Source organism: Corythoichthys intestinalis, chromosome 16 (assembly GCF_030265065.1).
Source record: "Corythoichthys intestinalis isolate RoL2023-P3 chromosome 16, ASM3026506v1, whole genome shotgun sequence".
NCBI lineage: Eukaryota > Metazoa > Chordata > Actinopteri > Syngnathiformes > Syngnathidae > Corythoichthys > Corythoichthys intestinalis.
The window spans coordinates 45,385,148-45,398,585 of record NC_080410.1 but is presented as its reverse complement, the minus strand read 5'-3'; the positions used below and the strand labels follow the sequence as shown (position 1 = coordinate 45,398,585).

General features: G+C 40.5%; 1 protein-coding gene across 2 annotated transcripts in view; it reads right to left on the bottom strand.

Moving 5' to 3' along the window:
• The window catches only part of aatka (apoptosis-associated tyrosine kinase a), a 75,797-nt gene that overhangs the window by 18,095 nt on the left and 44,264 nt on the right, over positions 1-13,438 (bottom strand). The window contains exon 3 of one of the 2 annotated variants that reach the window (XM_057817133.1): positions 12,585-12,714. In XM_057817133.1, coding sequence (XP_057673116.1) covers positions 12,585-12,714 — 130 coding nt within the window. Of the gene's footprint in view, positions 1-3,015; positions 3,277-12,584; positions 12,715-13,438 lie in introns of those variants that run through there. The other variant, XM_057817135.1, reaches the window with a different exon arrangement.

Here is a 13,438-nt window from a genome sequence, read left to right as displayed (position 1 = left end):
GGAGCAAACTCAGAATTTGGGGATTCCTCAAAATGTGCATTATAACCCAAGATAGTATTATGGGGTTGGTTTTTCTGGACTAAATCAAAACAAAAAAAAAAAGACATTTTATTCACATTATTGAATAATTCTTTCAAAATTATCATGACTAATTTGATGGAAAACATCGCAGATTTAGAGATCATGGTTATCGTTGGACTTCCGCTTGACAGTGATGAAATATCCGTAAAAATAGGTTGCATTTTAAAATAGCGATGCATTTACGACACAATGTCTTCATGTTTATTGTCACTAATCAACAAAAATATGTATCTGTGAAATTTGGCTTTTTTTTTCCGGCTATACTTTTAGGGATGATTTTTACTGCTGGAAAACACAGACAGAATTAAATTTATAGACATTTACATCTGAAAACAACTTTTACAGCCATATAATGACTTTCAATAGCTGATGGAAAGCATGTATATCCACATTTTGGATTTAATATTTTTTTATTTACAAAAAAAATATGCTTAAAAACATGCGATTGCATTTCAATGTGAATAGTTTTCATTGGAGTTGTCCGATATTATCGGGTAGTCGATGATATCAACCGTTAAAAGCATTTTAAAATGCTATCGGATAATATCGACAGCAAAGAGGGGTGTCCCAACAACTAGCGCAAATGTATCACAAAGGAATGGCACCCCTTTGTGTCCATTTTCCAGTAAATGGGGGGCTGCAAGTCACGTCATCACTCAAAATTAATATCACAATATCTCGCAAACAAAAAATTTTACAGCACAAACCAGCCCAAACGTAGCACAAAACCTTTTTTAGCCCTTTCGAATCAAAATTGGGGGCTGGTTGACCTCAGATTGACCTATAAAAGAATTGTTAATATCTCAATAATGATAGCAGCACAAACTAACATTTTTTAGCACAAACGAGCACAAATAAAGCACCAACGAATGACATAATTTTTCTATAAATTTGCGTCTGATGGTAGGCCAACTTCACAGAGGTCTCCAACCTAAGATGCTTGGAATTTGTTAACTGGGCATTATCATTATCAAAGCATCCAGTGGGCCATCACAATACAAAAAGCCATAAAAATAATAATAAGATGTTAAGTCCATGACCGCATATATCGGTATCGGTTTGATATCGTATCGGATTTTTAGAGTTGGACAATATTGGGATATTGGTTAAAAAGTAATTATCGGAAAATTCTATAAGGTGAGCTAGGCAAATGCCTGAGAGCAGGCGCAGCAATGTCCAAAAGGCAGCGTGCAAAAGGGCGTCATGAAAAATACTCAAATAATATTTGATGGTAGCAGTTTAAAAATTTTTATACAAAACAATAAAACAAAAGAACAACAAAACCGTTCGTAATAAGTCTTTAAATAATAATGAAATCATTTTTATAGTGTGCCTTCTGCCCGTTTCACTTTTTCCTGTGGTGCGATAATTTCACCACAGACCCTAGTCTCACCACCCAGCAGACCAGCGAGCTACCTGAAGGTGCTATTTTTAGCCTCTGCAATTGAGCGACGTTACTCTGACAAGTCAACTTCATGAAAAGACAAAAGCCCTCTGGGTCAGAAGAAAAAGAAAGAAGCGACCATAAATGTGAAGAAAAACAGGTTTGTTGTGATGATTTTTTTCTACAGCATAAGCACGTAGACTTAGTGCAACTGCAAGCTAGCGGTTATTTACAAGTTTCGATGACTTACTGCTAGGGTTGTTCCGATCATGTTTTTTTGCTCCCGATCCGATCCCGATCGTTTTAGTTTGAGTATCTGCCCATCCCGATATTTCCCGATCCGATTGCTTTTTTTTTGCTCCCCGTTCAATTCCAATCATTGCCCATTTTGGCAATGCATTAAGAAAAAAATGAATAAAACTCGGACGAATATATACATTCAACATACAGTACATAAGTACTGTATTTGTTCATTATGACAATAAATCCTCAAGACGGCATAATAAACATTCTTTCTGTTAGAGGGATCCACGGATAGAAAGACTTGTGACTTTGTATATTGTGACTAAATATTGGCATCTAGTGTATTTGTTGAGCTTTCAGTAAATTATACTGCAGCCATGCCCATATGCATGGTGGGAAGTGGAACCATGACTGTGCGTAGTGCTACCAATTGATATATCTTCTCGGCATTGGGAAATAACATAAGGTGTTAAGAAAAAGATCAATTGTTACCTTGCTTCCCCACATTGCTCCCCATGATATTTCTAATCGTAGGGAGAGGGATTGTAAGGCTTTAGCCAATTAAAAAACGGCTCCAAAGGCTGCCAAAATTCACTCTATTCATTTTACGCTGCCTTTTATCTCTCTATATAGGTAAAACGGCGCCATTACAGATTGAGCGTGACAATGCGTGAGTGGGTCTTGCAGCGCATGCATTAATTGCATTAAATATTTTAACGTGATACGTTATTTAAAAAATTCATTACCGCCGTTATTAGGATTAATTTGATAACCCTACCTTAAGCCTAAACTAAAGACTCTGGATGAGTGTAACATATTATGTCTTTAACGTTAAGTACAATTAGAAAACGATTTAATTGAAAAATATATATATTAAAAAAAGGCATGGCCGATATTTTTTTTGCCGATTCAGATACTGACGTGATCGGACCCGATCGATGGGCATCCCGATCGATCGGGACATCTCTAATTACAACTTAATAGAATTTTAATTCAACATAATTAAAACAAATAAAAACAGAAATCCAATCCGGCTGCCAGGCTCTCCCAGTCAGAATGGATTGGACGTCCAATGCTGCCAATGGCAGCCAATGAGTAAAGGTAACACAACAGAGAAGGAAAAAAACACCTGAGTGTAGGTTGCAGTACCAGCCAAACGATGAAAAAAGTGCGACTTATAGTCCGGAAAATACGCTAAAATGCAAATAGTTGGAAAATTAAAAAGTAAGAGTAGGAACAGGTTAAGACACTTTGAGAGATCCAATTTGAACTGAATAAAACCGAAAGACAATATTTAAAGTCGGTACCTCGCTGGATCTTCATATTCTGTAAGCGACGGATCGACAGTGCGTCCGAAGATCAAGTCCCGCTCGGGAGCGTGAGAACAGCCGGCCCCCGCTCTCGACCCCGGGCGTCTCGGCATGGTGCGCGCGTGAGAAAAGCGGGACCCTCCGAGCCCTCGCGCAGCTGAACAAGCGCAAACACTCAAATCCCGCTCCGGAGGTTTTCCAGCTGTCACGCCGACGTACCCTCTGGATTTTAGAGGGACGGTCTTTCCCGTGGCTTGGTCGTGTGCCATCTGACGCGCCGGCTCGGGGTGCGGCTCCAAGACAACCGTCCCCGGATGACATAAGCCCACCCCGTCCCCTCCGCGACCCCACCCGACGGCATTCCTCGGACACAAAAACATCTCTGTAAGATGCAGAAAAGACCACTGTCACACCGCTCGCCCTTATCGCTTCCATTTTAGGTCACGGTGCGTGCCACCACCCTTGTCACAAACCGCTCTCTGTCCGGGCCCGATAATGGCAGGCCTCCTCTGCCCGCGTTCCACAGACGTTCCCGCCCGGGCCTTATTGCTGACCCACTGTCCACCCCGCCTAAATGGGGTCCATTGTTGGTGGCGCTCACTCACACGCTCGCTCACTGTCTCCTGGTACCCTGCGCAAACGCACACAAGGCCCATTCAGGCAGCGGAACGCCGGGCAGAGGTTGTCACGGCGATAACAATTCCACACTTCTCCTCAAACATGGAGACAAATTAAGGAGTGGGGGTATTTAATCCAAATGAGGAATGTGCGCGTCCTACTCATGGCATTCCCAGGGAGGGAGAGACGTCCATTTGAATGATTCGTTCACTGCCACTGGCGGTGTGAGATGTCCAATTCATTTGTTGGGCATCTTTTGCTGTCAATGCGCTGTAAATAACAATAAAACCTCCTACTAGTCGTGCTAGCTTACGAAAGCGCAGAGCAGCCAATGTTAGTGAAACAATTTTACCTCGCCTTTCTCACTTTAAACTATTGCTAACCTGATTTCAGCCTATTGCTAACCTTGTTTTAACGTATTGCTAACCTCGCTTTAACGTACTAGCAAACTTGTTTCAACGACTAGTTAGTGGCGTAGGCTAAATGCTAAAAACATTACCTTTTCCCCATAGTTCCTCAGGTTTTTCAACGTCCATTACATTGTCATAAGCTCAGTCCTGCACCTGCTGAGTCCAACTGTGCATACCGAAACGTTGAAGAACTATGAGAAAAGGTCATGTTTTTAGCATTTAGCCTTCGCCAATAAATACTCGTTGAACCAAGTTTACAAATATGGTCAGCACTGAAGGAGATAGTACCTTTTCTCGTAGGCACCATCTAACTGTTTGCAGTACACTAACACACTTAATATAATCAATCAGGGAATAGTAATGTTTCTCATTTACAGTTTTTATTACTCTAATACACCCAGTATGGAATAAATAGCATTTACACCATAGTTTAAGAAAAACAAGCAGAATATAGGGCATGAGAGATAAACAACGTCTGCTTATCACGGAAACCCAGCGCGTGTAGCAAGATTGACGCACCAACTCCTGCTATCAGTTCTTCCGGACAGTCCAGAACAAATGGCGGGACACCTCGCCCCGACACAAGGAAAACCAACGCCCGCTATCCAACTGATAACACGACTGACAAGACTCCAAGAGCCCCTTTGACGCTGAGGTGGCAAAATCCACAACCCTCATTGCCCTGACCACAGTAACTCCTGTATCCTCCTGTCCAATCCACAAACAGACAATAATCTTAAACAAAGCCCAAACACACCCTCCTTCTTGCCCACGGCCCACCCAGCGACAGCCTTCAAAAGACTGAATGTTTAACTTATCATGGTCATTTTTCTCAGGAACCTTTTGTTGAGTTCTGATATGGTGACCTTGGAACGAGTTTGCCTCCTCACCTGAGTCTGTGTCTGTTTCGCCTTTCTGTTGATCGCTGTCGACCCGAATAAATTGTCAACTTGTTCTCGGTGAGCCTTCTTTAAACCTTTCAAAATGGAGTTAAGACTAAGGTGAACGTGTGGAGTTTGGCCTTCTGGCCAGATTACCAGGGTCCCACCGTCCCAGCTTGTTGGATAAGCGCCAGCGCGGTTCCGGCCGGTCTGGCTGGAAGGTCAGATTCCTTCAATACGTTAAAACGCGATGTTAATACATTAAAACGAGGTTGGCAATAGGTTGAAACGAGTTGCCAAAACGTTAAAACAAGCTGGCAATATGTTATTTGGGGACATTTCAGGGTCGCTTCCTTTTGATATCAGATGAATTCTTGTTGATTTGGGGACTGCTCAGGCTCACTTCCTTTTGATCTCAGGGTCACTTCTTGCTGATATCAGATCATTTCTTGTTGATTTGGGGACATTTCAGGGTCCCATTCTGTTGATAGCAGGTCGCTTCTTGTTGATTTGGGGACATTTCTGGATCACTTCCTGTTGATATGTCATTTCCTGTTGATATTTTGACGTACATGGCTGTCAATGGCATCAACTTACATAAGCGTCAATGGAATCCAAGTACATTGATATCGATACAATCGACGTACATGGCGGTCAATGGCATTGATGTTCATGGCGGTCAATGGCATTGATGTACATGGCCTTCAATGGCAAGGAAGTACATGGCTACCAAAGCCAAAGATGTACATGGCCGTCAATGGCACGGATGTACAGTGGGGCAAATAAGTATTTAGTCAACCACTAATTGTGCAAGTTCTCCCACTTGAAAATATTAGAGTCCTGTAATTGTCAACATGGGTAAACCTCAACCATGAGAGACAGGATGTGGAAAAAAATAAAACGGAAAAACACAGTGTTTGATTTTTAAAGAATTTATTTGCAAATCATGGTGGAAAACAAGTATTTGGTCAATACCAAAAGTTCATCTCAATACTTTGTTATGTACCCTTCGTTGGCAGTAACGGAGGCCAAACGTTTTCTGTAACTCTTCACAAGCTTTTCACACACTGCTGCTGGTATTTTGGCCCATTCGTCCATGCAGCTCTCCTCTACAGCAGTGATGCTTTGGGGCTGTCGTTGGGCGACACGGACATTCAACTCCCTCCTCACCCCATGGCGTCAAAATGATAACAAGAACGGTGAGCAAAAATCCCAGAACCACACGGGGGGACCTAGTGAATGACCTACAGAGAGCTGGGACCACAGTAACAAAGGCTACTATCAGTAACACAATGTGCTACCAGGGACTCAAATCCTGCACTGCCAGACGTGTCCTCCTGCTGAAGAAAGTACACGTCTAGGCCCGTCTGCGGTTAGCTAGAGAGCATTTGGATGATCCAGAAGAGGACTGGGAGAATGTGTTATGGTCAGATGAAACCAAAATAGAACTTTTTGGTAGAAACACAGGTTCTCGTATTTGGAGGAAAAAGAATACTGAATTGCACCATACCCACTGTGAAGCATGGGGGTGGAAACATGCTGTTGGGCTGTTTTTCTGCAAAGGGACCACAACGACTAATCTGTGTAAAGGAAAGAATGAATGGGGCCATGTATCGAGAGATTTTGAGTGAAAATCTCCTTCCAGAAGCAAGGGCATTGAAGATGAGACGTGGCTGGATCTTTCAGCATGACAATAATCCCAAACACACAGCCAGGGCAACAAAGGAGTGGCTTCTTAAGAAGCATTTAAAGGTCCTGTAGTGGCCTAGCCAGTCTCCAGATCTCAACCCCATAGAAAATCTGTGGAGGGAGTTGAAAGTCCGTGTTGCCCAATGACAGCCCCAAAACATCATTGCTCTAGAGCAGGGGTCCCCAACCTTTTTTGCACCACGGACCGGTGTTATTTGGGTCATTTTTTCACGGACCGGTGTTCTGACAAATTTTGCAACCCATCAAAAATTGCAACGATGCGGTTCTGCGCATGCGCGTAACGTTAAACATAGCCGCAAAATGCGCAAATGCAGCGATTCTAAAGTAAGCACTACAAACTTTCTTGAAAGAAAGGAATATTAACTTACGTTTGATCATGGAAGGACTTGTAGAAAAATTCTCCTCAGATTCATCCTGCCATGTAAGCTTCACACAACAGCTGCACACCGCGCTCACCATTAACGACTTCGCCTTATCGTTAAACATTAATTAAGAAGCCCGCTTCACAAAGCTACGATGTTGGAAATTGTAGCAACGTTTTCAACGCTCTTGTCGCGATGTCAGGATTTTCCAGAATGACTTTAATCCAGAACCTCGGTAGAGTTGTTGTCTCAAATGTATTTAATAAGGTCGCCGTCATTTGCGATCTCTCTGTTTATTCAGAAACGGGTCACGAATCCACTCCTTCGCAGTTCGTGGGTCTTCGAGGTTGTAGGCTCGTCAGGTTCCCTTTTTGCCATAAAAAATATCCTTTTCGCCGCAAAAGTATTTCCAAAGACGTCTGTTTTCCTGTTATCTTCGCTCGTGTGGGGGCTAATTATTTCTGGGAACAAATGTGCTGCGCCGCGGCCTAGTAATACGCTATTATCGAGGACAAGCGTTCATAGATATATTATATACACAAACAAGATGTACTGCTAGCAGTCCAATCAATGGACTTCTATGACACCATAGTAATCTATCCCGCAGTGTTATATCTAGAGTAGACAGAGATATTGGTGTGTTAAGCAGGGGCACAGGGTTAATTCGGCCAGAATACGGTCGTTATTAAATTATTTTTTCTTTGTGGCCCGGTCGCAAATGCACCACGGACCGGTACCGGTCCGCGGCCCGGCAGATGGGGACCCCTGCTCTAGAGGAGATCTGCATGGAGGAATGGGTCAAAATACCAGCAACAGCGTGTGAAAAGCTTGTGAAGAGTTACAGAAAACGTTTGGCCTCCATTATTGCCAACAAAGGGTACATACTAACAAAGTATTGAGATGAACTTTTGGTACTGACCAAATACTTATTTTCCACCATGATTTGCAAAAAAATTCTTTAAAAATCAAACAATGTGATTTTCTGTTTTTTTTCCACATTCTGTCTCTCACGGTTGAGGTTCACCCATGTTGATAATTACAGGCCTCTCTAATATTTTCAAGTGGGAGAACTTGCACAATTAGTGGTTGACTAAGTACTTATTTGCCCCACTGTACATTAGTGTCGATGGCATGGATGTACATGGTTGTCAATGGAATCCGAGTACATTAGCATTAATAGAATCAACATACATGGCTCTCAATGGCATTGACATACATGACTGTCAATGGCCAGTTACAGTTAACTTGTTTTGTTATGTTTGTTTATTTGTTTCTTTTAAACAGTGTAGCAGGGAATGACATCATTAGGACTGAATGACAGGATATACTTTCCTTCCACTTGGTGACTAACATCTTGGATCACTGAGAGGCCATCCATGTGGCGTTCTAATTCTTTCTAAGCAAGCGCGCAAGCAGACGGCCGGTGAGTCACGCGGAGGAAAGCGAGTCAGAACCTTTCTTTAACTCTTAATATGCCCAACAAGGTTACTCAGTGCAAAAGAATACGAACTAAATGAGACCGATGGTATGTATCAACGTTATGTGGTGATGTTAGTGTTATGCTAACATCAAATTACATGACATTAGCTGTGTAAAGAATGCAGAGTGGGTTTTGGGTCAGATTCCTTCCCACGTCAAGTGCGCCCGCAGCGTACAATGAATTTCATGCTAACGATTTGACAATGGACTTATAGTTTGACTTAATGATCAAATGCGCAATTTTAAGTTGGTCAATTACTAGCATGTGAATGGGCATCTTTTAGCTGTAGTCAAATCATTTAAAAACTATTGATAAACTGGAATGAGCGCTAGTAGATGTCCAATCTGTTTCAATGGGGAGGAATGGTAGTGAATGAACATTCATTCATTAGCCTAATGCTAAGGCAAACGCGAATGCCAAGCTAACACTACGACTATATTTCTAGCACAACACATGGGTGACACAAAAAGACACTGCTACAATGCTGTCTACCTACACATAAAATGTCACACATTGTGAACATGTGACGGAAAGTTTTGGGCATTTTCGTCTAATGAGACGAAAACCTCTTTAGGCCCGTTATGTTTTAGTCCCCCAAAACACGATTTTAGCTCGTCATCGTCATGAAAAAAGTGTTCGTTGGCGAAATATTTTCATGATCGCCATCTTTGACGAAAAACAACACTGATTGGATGTCGATCACTGTAAATAGCAGCCAATAAATTGAATTATGAAGTAGTTTTATTATGGTTAAAACAGTAGGAAAGGTATTGATCTGTTTCACTGTTGTAAGTGTTAATATGTCAAAGTTACTGTGTGGTCAACGTAAAAACAGTTCATTTTTATAGCAACTCTGTTTTTTTTCCATCAACAGCAGCCAATAAATTAAAGGACCTTCTTCTTTATCAAACCGATATCGATATATGCGATCTTGGACTTAGAATTGGAATGATTATGCTCACATGACAAATCCCAAGCATCATATTTTGGAGATATCTTATGGTCAATGGGCATAACTGTTGTGCTAAGCTGTGACCAGGCCTTATACAAAGGCAAAAGTCTTCTCCCTTCACTTTGAAGACAACATGCAATATTTCGTCAACGAGCATTTTTTTCATGATTATTACGAGATGAAAACAAGCTAAAAATGTTTCTTGGGAGACTAAAACATAAGGAAACGATTGCCAGTTTTCATCTGACGAGACGAGAACGAGACGAAAATGCGCAATAGTCTCCGTCACATGTTCATAATGTGTGACATTTTAATGTGTAGTTAGCCTGCATCGTAGCAGTGTCTGGTTGTGTCACTCATGGGACGTGCTGTGCCCACCCCTACTCACTAGTGTCCTCTCCAGTCTCCAGGCTTGCACACACGGTAAGATTTGTTTTCCTATGTTGGCAAGCGAGATCGGTCAATCTTGCTTTAGCCTTTAAAGGTCTGTGCTGAGTGATCATTATACACTAAATGTAATTCTTAGCGTTAGCATAGCATTGTCGTTCACGTTAGCATTAGGTTAATACTAACGGCGAATGTCCAACTTTTTTTACATACAGTTCGTGGTGTACAGGTGGGTATAATTAATTGAAAATAATGTACTGTTTTCCTGCTGAGTGTGTATTATCAGGAAGTTAGCGTTGTAGATGCTACAGTATGTGCTCGTCTGTCAATGTTCATTCGAAATACCGTATTGGCCCGAATATAAGACGGGATTTTTTGCATTGAAATAAGACTGAAAAAGGGGGGGTCGTCTTATATTCAGGGTCTAGACATTATACCCATTCACGACGCTAGATGGCGCCAGATATCAGCGAAGCGAATGCTGAACTTGAGGAGTAATGTTCTGTCATGACAGATCTCAGCTACTCTCAAGTTTAACCAGTTTGAATTATTTTATTGCAATGTTTTTCCTTATTCAGATTTGTTTCAAGACTACAGTTACTGTTAGACTTTGATGGTTAATGCAATTATTGCAATTTTGTTGTTTTATCAAAATAGATTGGTTTAATTAGGTACATTTCAAAAACCAGAAGCCATTCATTTACGAATGTCATTGCACTTTAGTTTACATATTTAAATGTTCAGATATTAAGATTTGAATGAGGCAAAAGAACATGCTTTTTCTCTCAAATATATTGTTATAATCATTTGTTTCAGATGTACTGTAATTATTTTCTGTATAAAAATTAATTTGGTGTTCAAAAAGTCTTTTTTCAAACTTGAATCTTGAAAAAGAGGAGGCCGTCTTATAATCAGGGGGGCCGTCTTATATTTGGGCCAATACGGTAATTGAAAGCCTTTATTTTTAATTTTTAAATTAAACTTTTGAATTTTACAGACAAAAACATTCTGAGGAAACATCAGGTAAAACTCGACGAAATTTGTCTGTTTTTGTCAACAAAAGCTAGATAAAGACAATACATTTTGAAATGACTAAAATATGACTAATACTAATAAAAACAAGACAAAGGCAACACATTTTGAAATGACTACATTAGAGCTGAAACGAATACTTGAGCAACTCGAGTAACTCGAGTTTAAAAACTGATCTGAGTAATTTTATTCACCTCGAGTAATCGTTTATTTTGACAGCTCTATGCATCAAGTTTTGCTCGGACTACTTTTAATGCGGGACAACGCGCCGATGTCACGTGCGGAGAGGAAGAAGGGAAAAAAAAAAAAAACTTACTGCAGCCAACAGCCGCTACAAACGACGCCGACGTTGCTAAATAGTAGCCCACACGATGCTACGTTGGTAGCAGGTAGCGTCTGATGCGTCTCATAGAGATCACATGTATGTTGAACTAGATGCGAAATGACAGACTCGGCCGCGTCTGGGCAGCGTTAGTAAAAAGCCGCCATCTTAAAGCAGTAGAGCGCTAAGCGCTAATAAATAAGATTAACATTACTGTCATTACTAGCTCACGTAACGTTAGCGCCGCGGAGGGCAAGGTTTCTATTAATTATGACCACTGTCGATGCGTGGCTAACGTGTCTTACATACAGGCTTTAACATAACATAGCATTGTGGAGTGATGAGGGTGTAAAATAAAAACTTAATAATGCTAACTATCAATTTTACCTCAGTAGTCATTGCTGGATAAAATGCCAAGTAGCACTGGTCCCTAATGTGTTCCAATACAGCCTGTATTATACATTTATTTTGAACACTGCAAAAACTCAAAATCCTATCAGGACTTACAGTTTAGACTAACTTCAAACTTAACTAGAACTTAAAAATGGCTTGACACAAATAGAAATTCAATTGAAACACGTGGGAAAAAATCCTAACTTTTAAGTGATTTGTGTTATCAAGCGTAACAGCATTTTTAGGTATATATATATATATATATATATATATATATATTTTTTTTTTTACTAAGATCTAAAGGTTTTTGGGGTGAAAGCAGTGAATTAGTCTTTTTTTTTTTTTTTTTTTTTAATTCTAGTCACATCTGAGATGCAATTGTTGACTGTTTTCAACAATATACTGTACATCGAAAATAAAGACATTGATTGACTGAAAATGGTTCAAGATTAGATGAAATTACTTGTTTTCTCATGTATATTCATAATTGCTCTTCACCTAAAAATATATTTGTTTTATCCGATTACTCGATTAATCGATAGAATTTTCAGTTGATTACTCGATTACGAAAATATTCGATAGCTGCAGCCCTAGACTACATATGACTAATACTAATAAGTATTATGGTCCAAAAGACTAATACTAAGACGAAAATTAAAAGGGCTGCCAAAAACAACAATATTGTCCCAAAACCGATCATGAATAAACAATGTCGATATTGCCCTCATTTTAAAGTGCTTTTGTTATTAATTATCCACCTGATAATATCGGACAACTCGAATTAAGAGTGCGCGCTTGTAACTCCAAACGCTAATATCGCATTTCATCGTTTCTATATGAAATGCTAACAATCTGTTGAAGTACCTAAAAAAAAAAAAAAAATCACTAGTAAAAATGTTCATGAGGGAGAAATAGATTCCGACTATGCCAACCAATACATTCATTTTTGGCAGAAGATAAAGAATATATGCCTGTGAGTTTTGTTGTTAGTTCTCCACGTGTGTATGAAGTTCTCTTACTGGATCTACCGGGCTGCTTGGAGACGGGCAGGGAGACCTCGGTGAGGGGCAGGATGTACACCTCGGGTCCATTGTGGGAAGACGGCGAGAGGTCCGCCTGGTACTCCTCGCCCTCGGTGTTGTCAAACTCCTGGCGCAAACACACACATTAGTCATGCGCCCACTGGATTGAGAGACAATGGGTGCCACTGTGAGAGGGCGTTACGATGCCCACCTACCAAAGATCATGTCATGTGTGCATTGTATTGTGCGTTCGCGCTCATTAAAATGCACACAAGTCCTTCTTGTGCGCTCTTCGTCAGCACTTTTTTTTGCACAAAATGGCAACTGTGACATTTTGATAAAGAATAGCAACACTACTTTGTTTATGTTCCATTCATTATGAATGAATGCCATCTGCTGCGGGTTGATGAGATTAAATGCGATTTGGGAAATCTTGTTTGCTGTAATATTTAACGCTTGCTCCCAGTTAACTTGTTTGACGGTTGTGCTTTTTTTTTTTTGTGACGCATGACGATATATTATCATGAGAGTTTGAGTTAGATTTGTCACATTTCACAAGTTGTGGGAATTTGACTTTTTATATAAAAAGCTGTATTTCACAGAAGCCTGTGGTCCTTCTCAAAACGAATCACTGAATTTACTTTAAATCAAATCAAGTCAAATTCATTTATGTAGCTCTTGGGATGTCCTTAGTGGGACATTTTAGACACGCCCTCGCATACAATCCATGTTATTTCTGCTTATTTTCTCCGGTAATCTTTCAAAAAGAACGTGCCGATCAAACACTGCTGCTGTGGAACTTGTAGAAACGACTCTAGACATTACGACATATGAAGGATGTTTTCTTCATA